Below are 15363 nucleotides of genomic sequence, written 5' to 3'. Positions count from 1 at the left end.
TGTGCTCCAACTTGAGGCCATCGCCCCTTGTCCTGTCCCCACACACACTGAGAAGAGGCTGGCCATGTCCCCCTGTGTCCCACCCTTCAGATATTGATACCCATTGATCAGATCCCCTCTCAGGCTGCTTCTCTCCAGGCTGAACAGCCCCAGCTCACTCAGCCTTTCCTCGGAGGGGAGATGCTCCAGGCCTTTCATCCTCTCTGTGTGCCTCCCTCCTCTGGACTCTCTCCAGGAGCTCCAAGAAAACTCATTTTAAAAAGCCAAAGTGTTTTTAAAAGGAAATAGAAGGAACCCGCGGGCGAGGCGGGGCCCGGGGCGGGAGGGCAGAACTGCCCCTGCCGTGCTGCCCTGCGCGGCCCGGAAGCGCCGGGCTCCATGGCAACGGGACGCCATGGGGCAGAACTACTACGCCGTGCTGGGCCTGGAGCGGGGGGCCGCGGACGCCGACATCAGGAAGGCGTGAGGGGCTGCGGCCTGGCGGAGAGGGGAGCCCCAAGGCCGGCCGGCCCTGGGGGTGTGCGGGACGGGGGTGTTGGGGATGGGGGAAGCCCCGTGTGTCTCCGCAGCAGGGCCCTGAAGTGGGAGGTGGGGAGGAGGGAGGGGCCTGGGAGAAGCGGCAGGGCCACAAATCCTGGGAGAAGGAGGGAGGGAGCAGCCGGGGCTGGGGGTGTCCTGTCCCCGCGTCCCCGCCCCCCCAGGGCTGGCTGGCTGCAAGGCTGGCTTTTCCCTTCTTTTCCCCTCCATAGCTATCGGAAACTGGCCTTAGAGAATCATCCATTCAAATGCAAGGAGCCCTGGGCACCGGAGAGGTTCAGGCAGCTGGCAGAGGCCTATGATGTGCTCAGCGACCGTAAGTGTGGGGACAGTCCCTGCCCCTGGGTCTGGGGGGGGGGGTGGGCCTGGCAGTGAGACGCCTCTGCTCCGGCCAGAGGTCTAAGCCCCCTGTCATTAGCACCCTATGGAGGTGGCATCAGCCCTTGAGCCCCAGCAGCTGGCAGCTCTTCCTGCTGCCATCCCACTTGGAGAGGGATGGAAGCCCTTCTCCAGCCTCTTCCGGATCGCAGCCTGGATCTCAGGCTCTTCCCCTGCTGTGGGAGACCATGGCCGGTGCTGACTCCTCCTTGTTCCCTAAGCCATGAAGAAAGGGATCTACGACAAGTATGGAGAAGAGGGTCTCAAAGGTGGCATCCCCTTGGAGTTTGGGGACGAGAACCCCTGGAGCGTGGGCTACGTGTTTCACAACAACCCTGACAAAGTCTTCAGGGAGTTCTTTGGTGGAGACAACCCCTTTGCAGGTAGGTGGGGGTGACACTCTCCTAACACATGAGCATGTGGCTGTGAAGTTTAACAGGGGCAAGTGCTGCATTCTGCCCCTGGGAAGGGGTGACTCTGGCTGCACACCCAGGCTGGGGGATGAGACACTGGAGGCCAGTCGTGCTGAGAGGGGTTTGGGGGAGTCTTGGTTGATAGCAAGTTACCCTTGAACCAGCAGCATGTGCAAGCAGCCAGGAGGGGCAACCACATCCTGGGGTGCTCTGACTTGACCTGTGTGGAGCCAGGGGTTGGACTCGATGGGCCTTATGGGTCCCTTCCAGCTCAGGAGGTCCTGGGATTCAAAATAAACACACTCCTAGGGAAAGACCACTTCAGCTGGAGCGGGAATGTGGTCACAAGCAGAAGGAGATGAGAGGTTCCTGTTTGCCTGGCATCCTTGGGGTGCTCCGTGATAAGGAGACCCCAGGGGACTCCCCGACCTCTGGTCAGAGTGAGGTGACCCCCTGCTCTGCTCACTCACCCAGAGTTCTTTGACAAGGATGGCTCGGAGCTGATCCTGCCCTTCGGAGGGCTGCGAGGAAGAGGAGCGATGAAGCAAGACCCCCCGATCGTGCGGGATCTCTACCTCTCCTTTGAAGACCTTTTCCATGGCTGCACCAAGAAGATTAAGATCTCCCGTAGGGTGGGTGGAGGTGGGGAGCTCAGCAGGGGGAGGAATTTGGGTCTGGACTCTGGCTGTAGGATGTTTTGGTGGCAGAACCTGAGGTTTTAGAGCTGGTCCTGCTCAGGGGGCTTGGCAGACCCCGGCACTCCGCATCTGTGCTGTGCCACAGAGAGGAATCTGAACCAGACTGAGCACAGATGCTGGAAGGATCTGAGCTGGTACCCTCCTCCTCTGGCTGGAGATGGGGAAATCAGCAGGAGGGGATGATGTAAAAGCTGATGGGAACAAGGGGCTTATTTTGGAGAGGGGACACAGCATTACCTGGGCAACCACAGACTCATTTTCCCTTGGGGCTGCATCTCCTTCGTGCTGTCAGCAATCTGTATCCCTCTTCCTGCTGTCACCATCTCCTGGTTCCAGCCCTGAGTGTCTCCTGCTCAGTCTGACTCCATTTGTCCCTGCCATGCTGTGGAGTTGGAGCCACCCTCACTCTCCTCTGCACCGGCTTGAACGCAGCTGGATGAGCAGAGCAGCTGTGACCCCCTCTACGTGCTGTCCCTCAGGGTGTCACAACCCTGAGGAGCAGGACTTGGGGGTACCAGTGGGTGAGAAACTGGCCATGACCTGTCACTGTGCGCTGGCAGCCCAGAAAGCCCCCCCTGTCCTGTGCTGCATCCCCAGCAGCAGGACCAGCAGGGCTGGGAAAGGGGGATTCTGCCCCTGTGTTTGGGGGTCCGCAGGACAAGGAGGACATGGAGCTGTGGGAGCCAGTCCCCAGGAGCCCCAGAGATGATGGGAGAGCTTGAGCCCCTCTGCTCTGGAGCCAGGCTGGGAGAGCTGGGCTGGCTGAGCCTGGAGGAGAGAAGGCTGCTTCTGGGGAGAGCTCCCAGCCCCTTCCCATCCCTCAAGGAGAGCTGGAGAGGGGCTGGTGCCCAGGGCAGGGAGGGCCAGGCCCAGGGAAATGGCCTTGAGCTGCAAGAGGGCAGCTGGAGAGGGGCTGGGGGGCAGAAATCCTTCCCAGGGAGGGGGGAGGCCCTGGCACAGGGTACCTGGAGAAGCTGGGGCTGCCCCTGGCTGCGTCTCAGGGTTCAAGGCCAGGTTGGATGGGGCCTGGGGCACGCTGTGCTGGTGGGGGTGTCCCTGCCCGTGGCAGGGAGGCACTGGGGGGGAATTGGAGGTCCCTTCCAAGCCAACCCAGTCTGTGATTCTCTGAGCCAGCTCTTCTGATCCCCTCATCTCCCCCAGGTGATGAATGAAGATGGTCAGACAAGCACCATGAGAGAGAAAATCCTGACGATCGAGGTGCAGCCGGGGTGGAAGCGGGGCACTCGCATCACCTTTGAGAAGGAAGGAGACCAGGTAATGGTCATGGTGGGAAGTTCTGGGCCGGGTTTCCTCAGGACCAACCATCTCTCCAGGCCATGGGCACTTTGTCACATGGCTCCCAGCACAATTCCCTGGTCCTGATAGAAAACCATTTGGTTTCTAGCAAACCATCCCCAGGTGTCTTTTCAGTTTGGGTTTTTCTCCCCTTAATTTTAGGGCCCAAACATCATCCCATCTGACATCACCTTTGTTGTCCAAGAGAAACTCCACCCGAGGTTTCAAAGAGTCAACGACAACCTCACCTATGTCAGCACCATCACCTTGGGAAAGGTAAAGAGCCAAGGGAGGCAACGGGGCCAAGCCCAAACCTCTGCTTTCCCTCTGGGGCTGCAGGTGCAGCTCTGAGTCCCACTCCTGTGCCTTGCAGGCCCTCATCGGCTGCACGGTGGACGTGAAGACGCTGGACGGGCGGCTCCTCAACATCCCCATCAACGACATTGTGGAGTAAGTGCTGCTGGGCAGATGGATGGCTGGGCTGGGTGGCCAGATGGGGCCTTTCTGCAGAGCTCGGTGGCCAAGGAGATGAACAGGCGCTCGGGAAGAATCACAGACTCACAGAGTCACAGGGTTGGAAAAGCCCTTTAAGCCTCAGCCTCCTCTTCTCCAGCTCCCTCAGCCGCTCCTCAGAGGATTTGCCCTCCAGCCCCTTCCCCAGCCTGGTTGCCTATTTCTGACTGGCCACCCGGGCACACTGCTGGCTCATGGTCAGTCACCCACCACCCCCAGGCCCTTCTCTGCCTGACAGCTCTCCAGCCAGTCTCCCCCAGCCTGTAGCACTGCTCGGGGTTGTTCTGTCCCATGTGCAGCACTCCAGCCTGTTCAGATCCCTCTGAAGAGCCTCCCTACCCTAAGGCTGATCAACACTTCCTCCCAGCTTAGTGTCATGACCTCAGGATTGACCTGGAAAAAGGTGGGAAAGGCAGTGAGGTGAAGGCTGGGTGGTAGAGCCCACAGGGCACGGGACGTGGGGATGTGAGGCTGGAGGAGGACGGGCTGTCAGTTGAAGCTGGAGGAGCAAAGTGACCTCCAGAAACCCCCTGAGAAGCGTGCATGGGGCTCTGTGCCGTGACACGTGGCTGTGGGCTCCAGGCCAGGATTGTCCTGTGGCTCCTCAGCCCCTTCCTTTGCTTTGCAGCCCCAAGTACTGCAAGGTGGTGCCAGGGGAGGGGATGCCGCTGCTCCACGACCCCAGGCGCAAGGGCGACCTCCTCATCTACTTCAACATCTGCTTTCCCAAGAACCTTACAGCTGAGCAGAAACTGCTCTTGCAAAGGGCTCTCCTCTCCTAGGGGACAATGTCCTTCCCCTTCCCCTCTCACCAATAAAGTGCTGGAGCCAGCACTGTCACAGGCCAGAGCTGGGTGCAGCCCTGGGATCCTTGAGGCTGTTTCTCCTGTCTCTCAGCTCCACCTTGTTTTCCCAACATGGTGCCAGCCTGCAGCAACCCAGAGGGTGATGGAGGATTCTTGTGGGGAGGGGGGGAGCAGGGGGGCTTGCAGTACTCCCAGCACAGCTCATGCATGAGGACAGGGAGGGTTTGGGCGTGCGGGGATGGCAAGGGGAGTACTGGGAGGTAGGGGAAAAGATTTACTCCAAGCCTCGCTGTAGCCATGACAACGGTTGGGCTCTGGCAGATGTGATCCCTGAGGTGCCTCCAGGATGGTGGCGATGGCCTCAGGCGTTGGGCTCAGGAGGGGACCCCCTGCCCATGGCCATTGGGCCCCATTTCAGCTGCTCATAGGTGAGGAATGTCACAAGGCTCCAGGACCTGAGCAGCAGGAACCTTCCAGAGTGTCTGGGCTCAGGATGTCCTGTCCCATCTTCCTCCACTCCAGCAGCAGCTGCGTTTTGGAAGAGGATGGACAAGGGTGGCAAACCCCTTGTAGAAAGCCTCAGGGTCCGCCCCCTCCCCCCTCCCCCATGTTGGAGCAGGGCCAAGGCGCTGCAGCTGCCACCGTCCCCATCCTGCCCTGAGCTCAACTTAACCACCTCCATGGGGGGAGGAGGCAGCAATGGTTTTTGGGGTGCCTGCTCCCTGGTTCTCCCTGTCCATGGACACGGCGGGGGGTGACAACTCAGTCTTGGGGTGGAGAGAGGGGTGGGGGCTGTCTGCTGCAGGTGCCACGGCCCCCACAGGAGGCAGGGATGGAGGTTGGGGTGCCCACCTGAAGGGATGAGGGGTGTGGGTGAGGCCTGGAAACCCCTAGAACCCCACTTGGGGCTGGCGGGGCAGGGCAGTTAGGAGAGAATTGGGGGACTCCCCAAGGCAGCTGGAGGGGACAGGGTGCTCCACAGGGAGAGTGGAGGGCTGGGGCGGGGGGTCTGACACAGGATTGGGGTGTCCCAGGAGCAGACACAGAGCAGACCCTGTGCAAGGACACAGAGAGGCAGGGGGCTGGGGGGTGGGCTGGGTGTGGCCATCGCTGTGGCATCAAGGCTGCACAGCCCACTTCAGGTGACTGGTCTCTTCTAAGGGCAGTGGGGGTGCCTCCCACCTGGAGTGGGGGGCAGTCGCTCTTTGCGCCCACATGTGGCAAGTCTGGCCAGGGACTTGCACCTCTGGCTGCAATGTTTTTCCTTTTTCCCTTCCCCTTCCCTCTTCCCCTTCCCTCTTCCCTTCCCCTTCCCCTTCCCCTTCCCCTTCCCTCCCCTTCCCTCACCTCCCTGCCTCTCCCCTCCCCGCCTCTCCCCAGTCATCCCCTTTCCCTTGGCCATTCCCAGGGGCACACCCAGGGTTGGGAGAACACCTCTAAACCCCCATGAGAGGCACAGGAGCCCCAAGCTCTGCTGTGACCAGGCCCCATAGGGGCAGTTTATTGGAAGCAGCAGGCAGGAATAACAGGAATCACTGTGGAAAACGCTGGGAAATGTTGCTTTTGCAAATTGAAAAGGGTTATTGTATTTTCTGCAGAAGAATTTAGGATATATAGAAACTCTTGGTAACTGAACAAAACTGAACTTTATTGGTGTACACAGCTGTAACAACAATAGAAACCAGCCACAACCAAAACCAAAACCAAAACAACAAGAGCTCCTCACAGTGCATAGAATTCTATCATGCGGCATCGTTCACACATCGCCACGGCATCTGCAACCCTGCGACAAGAAGCATGGGGCCTCTGCCTAGAAGGAAAGCGATAACAGAACAGGAAAACCTTGATTCTTTCTAAACCAACTATCTGAGTTTGAAGAGACCTCTCAGTCTCAGCAACACCCACCTCTCTGGTTGCTGCGGGAGGTGAAACCGCACATGTTGGGTAGGCTGTGATGACCTGAAAGTCTAATAGCAGGGGAACAATACACCACTATAGCCATAGCAAGGACATTGTCCCTGCTGCCTGGCTAGAGTGCTGTAGAAAGGAAGCTCACGCATACGTGAATCCAGTGAACCCAGTATTTCCACCATGATGATGGTGCATGACAAAAAAAAGAAGACTCCAGCCGGTTTTGACCAGGCCTGGAGACCCACCTAAAGCTTAATTTGCTAAGTAATGGGTGATGGGGTGGGAAAGCTGTGGACTTATATCTCCACATTGCTGAAATGTTGCATTAAGACACTTGTAAAGGGTTAAGGAAGACTTGCTAACAGGATAGCTTGAAGTGCCACAGTGGTGACCTCCTATAAACAATGCCTCCCTTGAACGACTCTGCCTCACTGATAAAGAAGAAACACCAAGTGGGACATAAGTTTGAGCCTAACACCATATTTTAAGTAACTTACACACTCAAGGACTATGTGCTCTGTGGAAATAAAATGACTTGTTTGACAAGTTCCAGTACCCCCCTCCTCCTTATCTGTTCATGAATTCCGTGCTTGTCTCTAATGGGTCACAAATGCAGGCAAAGCATTTCATTGTAACTAGTTCAAGCTCCCCCTTGTCCTTGAAGGTACACAAAACCTGCTGAAACCCAACTTGGAGTTGGGATCAGAGTCAAGGGGTAACTGAGTCTGCTCAAGACCGAAGGTTACTTGCGGTGAGGAAGAGGAGCCATCTGACTTCATCTCCACGACCCTCAACAACCACCATCAAACAGCAGTGCGCAGGCGCAGTGGGGAGGAGTTGATGGAAATCACTTCTTGGAACTCATTTTAATACAAAGCAGGACAGGTTATGAATATGTATACGTGTATCAGGTAACCTAATGATATTTGAATAAGGATGTGGTATAAAAGTGCTACAAACTGACCACAGCTGTGCCTACTTCGTTAGGTCACCTGCTCTTGCAAGAATGTATAATAAATTACTGTTTCACTAATGTGTCTACCTCAAGTCCTTTCTTTAGGACCATTGGCATTTCCCCACTCTCCCAAGCCTGGGGAGTTTTGATTCCTGCTTCTCAAGGCATCACCATCAGGACGAGCCGACAATCGGGGTAACAAAAGCAAGGGTGGAAATCAAAGCACCTTCATTCCTTCATGGCAAATGTAAGACCGTTGCTCCAGCAGGATTTTCCCACCTAGCGACCTGTCCTCAGAGATCAGTGGAGGATGGGTGAGAAGAAAAATGCAAACACGTACGGCAACGCCTGACAGATACTCTCCCAGCTTTGATAGCCTGCAGGCTCAGGCGCCTGCTGACCAAGAGGCCTTTAACAGCCTCCGGTGTCTTTTCATCTACTAAATGGTCTAACAATCTTTAAAATCCACAAGAGCTTTCTACACCTTCAAGTTCTTGCCATTAGGACTTCCCAAGGCATTTCTTGTGGACATGTCACCTGAAAATGTATTAGATGACACATTCTACCTGAAAGGAACAGCAAATCTTTTCCTCTTCACCTTCTGCAGATCACTCAGGAGTTTAAAAACCTAACACAGGCCCTCATCTCTTCACCAGCTACAAACTCGGTTAAGGGAAACGTTCTCAAGACCTCTCATCGTGTTTTCACACTTCTCTATCTTTTCCAGCTTTCCTAAACCCTGAGACCAGCACTGAAGAGTGCTGAAAAGAGAGATCTACAGAGACTACCATCTACGGTCCCTTCCCTTCCCAGTAAATTCTACAGTGCAGTTTGCACGTTGGTAACTCCTGAGCATCACATTTCTAACTCTAAGGTCTTGCTCCTCAACAACAGACAGTTACAGCTTGGGTCCTCCTCTTTCTCTCCTTTGCACATCTCACCATCAGGCCAAGGGGGATGGAGTGAAGCTGAAGAAGGGAAGGGTTAGGTTGGATATTAGGGGGAAGTTTTTTACAGAGAAAGTGGTGAGGAGCAGGAACAGGCAGCCCAGAGAGGTGGTGGGTGCCCCATCCCTGGAAGTGTTCAAGGCCAGGTTGGGTGGGGCCTTGTAGAGCCAGTCCTGGAGGTTGGTGGGCCTGCCTGTGGCAGGGGGTTGGAACTTCATGATCCGTGGTGAAGTGCTTCCCACTCTTGGTCCCTTCCAACCCAGACCATTCTATCATTTGATGAGTCTATGATTCTACTTTAAGAGGACTTGAACCTTAGGAGGTCAACCTGCTTCCACCAAACAGCTAAGACATCCCTGAAATCAGCTATGTATTCTACTAGCAATAATTGAGAGACTGGCATAACCAGTGTGCATGTCTTGTAAGCATAACCACCTGAGCTGCTGCCAGCCTCTCTACGTGTGCTTCACAAGGCCTGGGGGTGACACTGCGAAGAACAAGGCGAAGAACACGTTTCCCAGCTCCTGATCTGCCGCTGGCTTTGTGGCTGGGAATCCCCTGGGTCACCCCCCATCTGCAATGTTGGAGCAATAAATATTTTTCTGTTCCTAATGCTGTGGTCCATCCATCCATCCATCCATCCATCCATCCATCCATCCATCCATCCATCCATCCCCCAACCTTTCCCTCTATCCCTTCCTCCCTCCCTCCCCTGGTTGGGGTGCGAGCACCTTAGTGCCCGACCCCTGCGAGCACAAGCTGGCCTCAGGCACCGCTGGCACCCCCAGAAGTGGGGTGGAGGTGGCTGGTATCCCAGTGGGTGTGCTGGTGCCTGGGGATGTGGGTGGGCTCGGACCGGGGCCAGCAGCACCCACAGGGGACCCTCACCCAGGCCCCCTCATGCTGAGCAGCGTCTCAGGGGCTGCAGTGGAGATAGGCCCTGAAGCCCTGAGGCTCGACCCAGAGGCCCTGAAGCAAGGCTGACCTCTAGATGAGTCTCACACCCCAGCACCGTGTTCCCTCCACAGCGGTCGGGATGCCGCTGTCTCTCTCTTCACATCTCTCTCAGATGGGCTTTCACCCGGTGCCATGGAGGAGCTGGAAGCTCTCAAGCCATCGCCAGCCCTCCAGACCCATCAAGATCCTGAGGGACTGGGGACAGAGCCAGGGCCAGCCCTTCACCAAGACTTCCCACTGGATCTGCCACTGGAGACTGACCAAGAGCAGGGCCATGGACAGGTCTGGGACAGGCCATGAGCAGCACGGACATGGAGCCTTCTCCTAGCAGACACCCAGCCATGGACATGGACAAGGAGTAGCTGGTCCTCGAGGTCATCCACACTCTGTGCAGCGTGGAGCGAGAGTGCTACAAGGAGCTACAGGCGTCTCTGGTCCTGTGGCAAGGGGCTACAAGGGGAGCCTGCAGTGTGATCCCACTTGGGGATCCCTCCCTCCAACCAATAGGAAGAAGGTGCTTGGCCAGATGAGTCTGCTGAAGCCCAGGCTGTGTCCCCGGTGTCTTGGAGAGGAGCAGCCAAGGCTGGACAAGGCTGCAGGGGAGGACTCAGTGAAGCAGGAAAACACATGTGATCCCCTGTGTGCCCAGCACCGCCATAAAGAATACCTGCTGAACAGCCACCAAGGCTGGGGAGTTTTGATTCCTGCTTTTCAAGGTATCACCCTCAACTCGGAGTCCTGTGCCAGTTGTGATTTTTGGCTGGCAGCCCCTGTACCCAGCTCCCAAGGAGATGCCCTCAAAGTTTCTGCCCCCCGGGAGATGCCGTGGGCAGCCTGTCCTTTCCAGCCCCCCCAAATGCCTTTTTCTTTTCTTTTTCATAGCTTTGTTCCATGGAGGCAGCATCAGAGCAGCCTCTCACTCCTGAAGAGCACCTTCCCCACCCCCACGCGGCTTCTCACGAGAGAAATTCTGCCTTCCCCGTTCCCCCCTCCCACCCCAATCCTCTCCTGTGGAACATGAGGTTATCACGCTGGAAGGACGGGATGCCATGCGGAGGGACCTGGAGAAGTGGGCCCAGGGGAACCTCATGAAGTTCCACAAGGACAAGTGCAGGGTCCTGGCCTTGGGTCGGGGAAATCCTCACTGTCAATCCAGGCTGGGAGAGGACGTGGTAGAGAGCTGGTGAGAGGTGTCCCTGCCCATGGCAGGGGGTGGGACTCAATGATCTTTGAGGTCCCTCCCAGCCCTGAGCAGTCTGTGACCATTGCTGGAAAAGCTTTGGGACAGCACAGGGAAGGACACAGAGTAGAAATCCGTGGTAGGGCTGTTGCAGAGCCGAGCCTCAGCTTGGGTACCCCAAGCGCTCCCAGTTTGGGCTATTTTGGACCAGAAACACCCATCTGTCCCCAGAAGCATCCCCTCCCCCTGGTGGCACAGACAGAAACGAGCCCTTTGGCCACCAACAGATTTAATTCCCCAGTGCTGCTGCCAGAAAATCGGGGTCAGGGGTGTGTGGCTGCCCCCCACACCTGGGCCACTGGGGGTGGGCTGGGTGACAGCACCAGCACCAAAGGTCCCCAGTGATTTCAGTTCCCAGGTGGTGAAACAGGGTGGGCTTGGTGTGAGCCAGGTGCTGCTCCACGGGGCTGGGTGTCACGCTGCCGGCGTGCCATGCACTCGCCGAAAGCACGGACCTGGGGCTGGCAATGGCGCCAGTCCTGCCGCGCCGCCATGCAGTCCTGCAGCTCCCGGTGCTGCGCGGCGCAGCCCGTGCGTGAGATCAGGGCGTCCACTGGGTCCTCCTCCTCCTCCTCCTCAGCCTTCTCCAACGATGGAGGGTTCCTGGCCTTCGCTGAGCCAGGCTGGAGCAAGGAAGCAGGGTTTGGGGTGCTACCTTCCCCTTCTTTGTGGGCACCAACCCGCCCTGCCCCTGTGGGTGTCCTCATGCAACCCCAGGAGGAGCTCAGCACCCCTCACACCCCATGCAGCCTACCGCCCACTCATGGGGGCCCAGAACCTTCCCAAACCCACGGGTGCCTATCTCTCCTACTCCCACCCATGGGTGCTCAGTGCCTCCCCCATGAATCCCATCCCTTAGTATTGGCTTTAGAAAACAGAGAAAAACAGAGAGAAAGAGAAACAACGGAAGAGGTGCTGCTCTGCTTGGAAAATCTGGGAGTGTGGTACACGGAAAGGGGCTTCTAGAAGAAAAGGGGGGATGAAATACTAGAATCTTGATGGGTCTGGAGGGCTCACGATGGGTTGAGAGCTTCCAGCTCCGCCATCGCACCAGCCAGGGCTCCAGGAAAGAGTAGAGAGACACAGATCTGGTGTCCACGAGGGAGCCCAGGGAGCTCACGGAGGTTGATGATTGGCATCTCGATAATGATATCGAGTGTTGTTCTGGTTTGGATTTATCATCAAAAGAACCTGTGCAGGTGGGACTGAGACGTTCAAGTAAGCACCAAGTGAGTGTGGAGTGCTGCTGTGTCTGTCTGTAACCGCATCCTGCTCTGTGGGTCAGCAGGAGAACTCCTGCCTGTCATGCAGGAGTTTGATTCCCAACGGAGTGGCTGCTCTGCTGGCACTGATTGGTTGGTCTTGATTTTGGAGCTGAGTATTGAAAATTGATTTAGATTTGATGAACTGTTGGTGTGAGTGAAATGAGTCAACTCTGGTGGGAGTGGTGAGCAACTGAGTGGCAGCAAATCTGGGAGAGAGAGAAATACTGACCACTAGAAACTCCAGGTTTGTTGTTTTGGGTTTGTATATTTGATGTAAGCAATGGGGAACTGAGAATGGGTTAGAGAGATGGGAGTTGGGTTATAAACAAGAACAGGGATCAAGAGAAACTCTAACAATAGCGGGGCGGGGTGGGGGGGGTGGGGGAACAAAAGGAGTGAAATCTCCAAGAAAAAACCAGAAATGCCATAGAAGGGGTGAAGGGATGAACTGGCTCTGTCACCGGTCCTCAAAAGCTTGATGGGTCTGGAAGGCTCACAGTCAGTTGAGAGCTTCCAGCTCCACCAGGGCTGGACTCGGGGAAGGAATCCAGGCAGACGGATCCTCTGTCCAAGCATGAGCCCAGGTTGTTCAGTGAGGCATGCGGGGACAGGCCCTTCATGCTCAATGTCTCCTCGTTCTCCTGGCTGAGGAGGAGAGAGAAGAGACCCAGTTGCAGCCTGGGCCCTCCTCTGGGACCCCCGGGCAGCAGCCCCTGCTCGGGCAGCAGGCAGGGCTGCCCACTCTGGGCAAAGACAGGGCACAGGCAGAGAGTCTGGGACAGGAGCTGGGCATCTCCCCAGCACTCACCACATGCCCTGGGGTGACAGAGGCTTCTCTGCACCTCCGGTTGCTTGGGAAGAACCTGTCGAGGGACGAGACAGGAGTAAGAGGCTGGCAGCCCCCAGCACAGCCCGGTGGCAGGGCTGCATTGGGGTGTCAGCCCTGACACAGGTGCTCGGTGCCGGGGCCACTCACTGCTTGGCTGCTCCTGATGCACTCTGGCCTTGCTCTTCCCAAACATCATCTTCCACCACTTCTGCAAAAAACCCCAGAACATGGGTGAGTGTGGAGCAGCTCCCAGCACTATGCTACAGACCTCCATGCTCCCCCCACACCACTCCATATGAAGACATGGTGTGGCCCGGTGTTCTGCAGAGTAACAGTCACCTACCTTGGGTCTTCTGCGGGAAGGCTCCACATCCATGGGGCTCTGCGCCCTGTCTCTGAGCAGTCCAGGTGACTGCTCTTGGTCCGTCTCCAATGGCCGCTCTAGAGGGAGAACTTGGTCAAGGGCTGGCCCTGGCTCTGTCACTGGACCCTCAACAGTTTCAAGGTTCTGGAGGGCTGGGGATCGTCTCGGAGCTTCCAGCTCCGCCATCGTACCAGCACTGGACTCGGGGAAGGAGTTGGGAGATGAGGATGTACTGCTCAAATCCCAGTGCAGAGAGCCCGGGGAGGGCAGCTGAACACATGGGGACGGGCTGTTCAGGGTCATTGTGTCCTTGTTCTCCCTGCAGAGGAGGAGTAAAAAGAGACCCAGTTTCAGCTTAGACCCTCTGGTGGGACCCCTGGGCAGCAGCCCCTCCTTGGCCGGCAGGCAGAGATACCCGCACCGGCCAGGGCACAGGTGGAAAGTATGGGGCAGGATCTGGGCATCTCCCCAGCACTCACCACATGTCCTGGGCTGATGCAGGCTCCTCTGCACCTCCAGTTGCTTGGGAAGAACCTGATGAGGGAGGACACATGAGTAAGAGGCTGGCAGCCCCCAGCACAGCCGCTTGTCAGGGCTGCCGTGGGGTGTCAGCTCTTTGAAGGGCGCTCGGTGCCGGGGCCACTCACTGCTCGGCTGCTCTGGATAGACTCTCGCCTGGCGCTTCCCATACATCATCTTCCACCACTTCTGCAAGACCCCCAGAATGTGGGTGAGTGTGGAGCAGCTCCCAGCACTATGCTACAGACCTCCATGGTCCACAGCACTCCATGTCATGACATGGTGCAGCGCAGTGTGGTGCAGAGTCACGGTCACCTACCTTGAGTCTGCTGGGGGAAGGCTCCACATCCCTGGGCCACCGTGCCCTGCCCCTGACCTGTCCAGGGAACTGCTCTTGGTCGGTGTCCATCAGCAGCTCCAGAGGGGGGCAAAGGTCAAGGACTGGCCCTGGCTCTGTCACCAGCTCCTCAACGGTTTCCGGGATCTGCAGGGCTGGGGATCGTCTCGGAGCTTCCAGCTCCGCCATCGCACCAGCACTGGACTCGGGGAAGGAGTTGGGAGATGAGGATGTACTGCTCACGTCCCAGTGCAGGGAGCCCGGGGAGGGCAGCTGAACATTCGGGGACGGGCTGTTCAGACTCATTGTGTCCTTGTTCTCCCTGCAGAGGAGGAGAGAAAAGAGACCCAGTTTCAGGTAGACCCTCTGGTGGGACCCCTGGGCAGCAGCCCCTCCTTGGCCGGCAGGCAGAGATACCCGCACCGGCCAGGGCACAGGTGGAAAGTATGGGGCAGGATCTGGGCATCTCCCCAGCACTCACCACATGTCCTGGGCTGATGCAGGCTCCTCTGCACCTCCAGTTGATTGGGAAGAACCTGATGAGGGAGGACACATGAGTAAGAGGCTGGCACCCCCCAGCACAGCCACTTGTCAGGGCTGCCGTGGGGTGTCAGCTCTTTGAAGGGGGCTCGGTGCCGGGGCCACTCACTGCTCGGCTTCTTTGAATAGACTCTCGCCTGGCGCTTCCCATACATCATCTTCCACCACTTCTGCAAGACCCCCAGAATGTGGGTGAGTGTGGAGCAGCTCCCAGCACTATGCTACAGACCTCCATGGTCCACAGCACTCCATGTCATGACATGGTGCAGGGCGGTGTGGTGCTGAGTAACGGTCACCTACCTTGAGTCTGCTGGGGGAAGGCTCCACATCCCTGGGCCACCGTGCCCTGCCCCTGACCTGTCCAGGGAACTGCTCTTGGTCGGTGTCCATCAGCAGCTCCAGAGGGGGGCAAAGGTCAAGGACTGGCCCTGGCTCTCTCACCGGCTCCTCAACGGTTTCCGGGATCTGGGGGGCTGGGGATCGGCTCAGAGCTTCCAGCTCCGCCATCGCACCAGCGCTGGACACGGGGAAAGACAAGAGATGCGGATGTGCTGCTCGAGACAGAGCCCAGGGAGCCCAGCCGAGCACACAGGGACAGGCTGTACAGGCTCATTGTCTCCTCGTTCTCCCGGGTTAGGAGGAGAGAGAAGAGACCTGGTTTCAGCTCGGCCATTCTGGTGGGACCCCCGGGCGGCAGCCCCTCCTTCGCCGGCAGGCAGGTGGGGATACCCGAAACAGGCAGGGCACAGGGCACCGGCAGAGAGTCTGAGGCAGGAGCTGGGAGTCTCCCCAGCACTCACCACGTGTCCTGGGGTGACAGAGGCTTGTTTGCATCTCCAGTTGATTGGGAAGAACCTG

At 57.5% G+C, this 15363-nt stretch overlaps 1 protein-coding gene across 1 annotated transcript; it reads left to right on the top strand.

Annotated features, from left to right (window-relative positions):
• Nucleotides 1–394: 394 nt before the first annotated feature.
• On the top strand, nucleotides 395–4674 carry LOC311195602 (dnaJ homolog subfamily B member 13-like; the record flags this gene model as incomplete). Its single annotated transcript, XM_084269009.1, has 8 exons — nucleotides 395–462; nucleotides 750–853; nucleotides 1137–1298; nucleotides 1803–1960; nucleotides 3188–3301; nucleotides 3485–3598; nucleotides 3696–3772; nucleotides 4464–4674. The coding sequence occupies 8 exons, from the start codon at nucleotides 395–397 to the stop codon at nucleotides 4615–4617; spliced, it is 951 nt and encodes a 316-aa protein (XP_084125135.1). The 3' UTR covers nucleotides 4618–4674.
• Between the last annotated feature and the right edge of the window lie 10689 nt (nucleotides 4675–15363).

This window comes from Gallinula chloropus (genome assembly GCF_964237585.1).
Source record: "Gallinula chloropus genome assembly, chromosome: 1".
Taxonomy (NCBI): domain Eukaryota; kingdom Metazoa; phylum Chordata; class Aves; order Gruiformes; family Rallidae; genus Gallinula; species Gallinula chloropus.
Note: the sequence above shows the minus strand (reverse complement) of the source record. Positions and strands in the feature narration are given on the sequence as shown.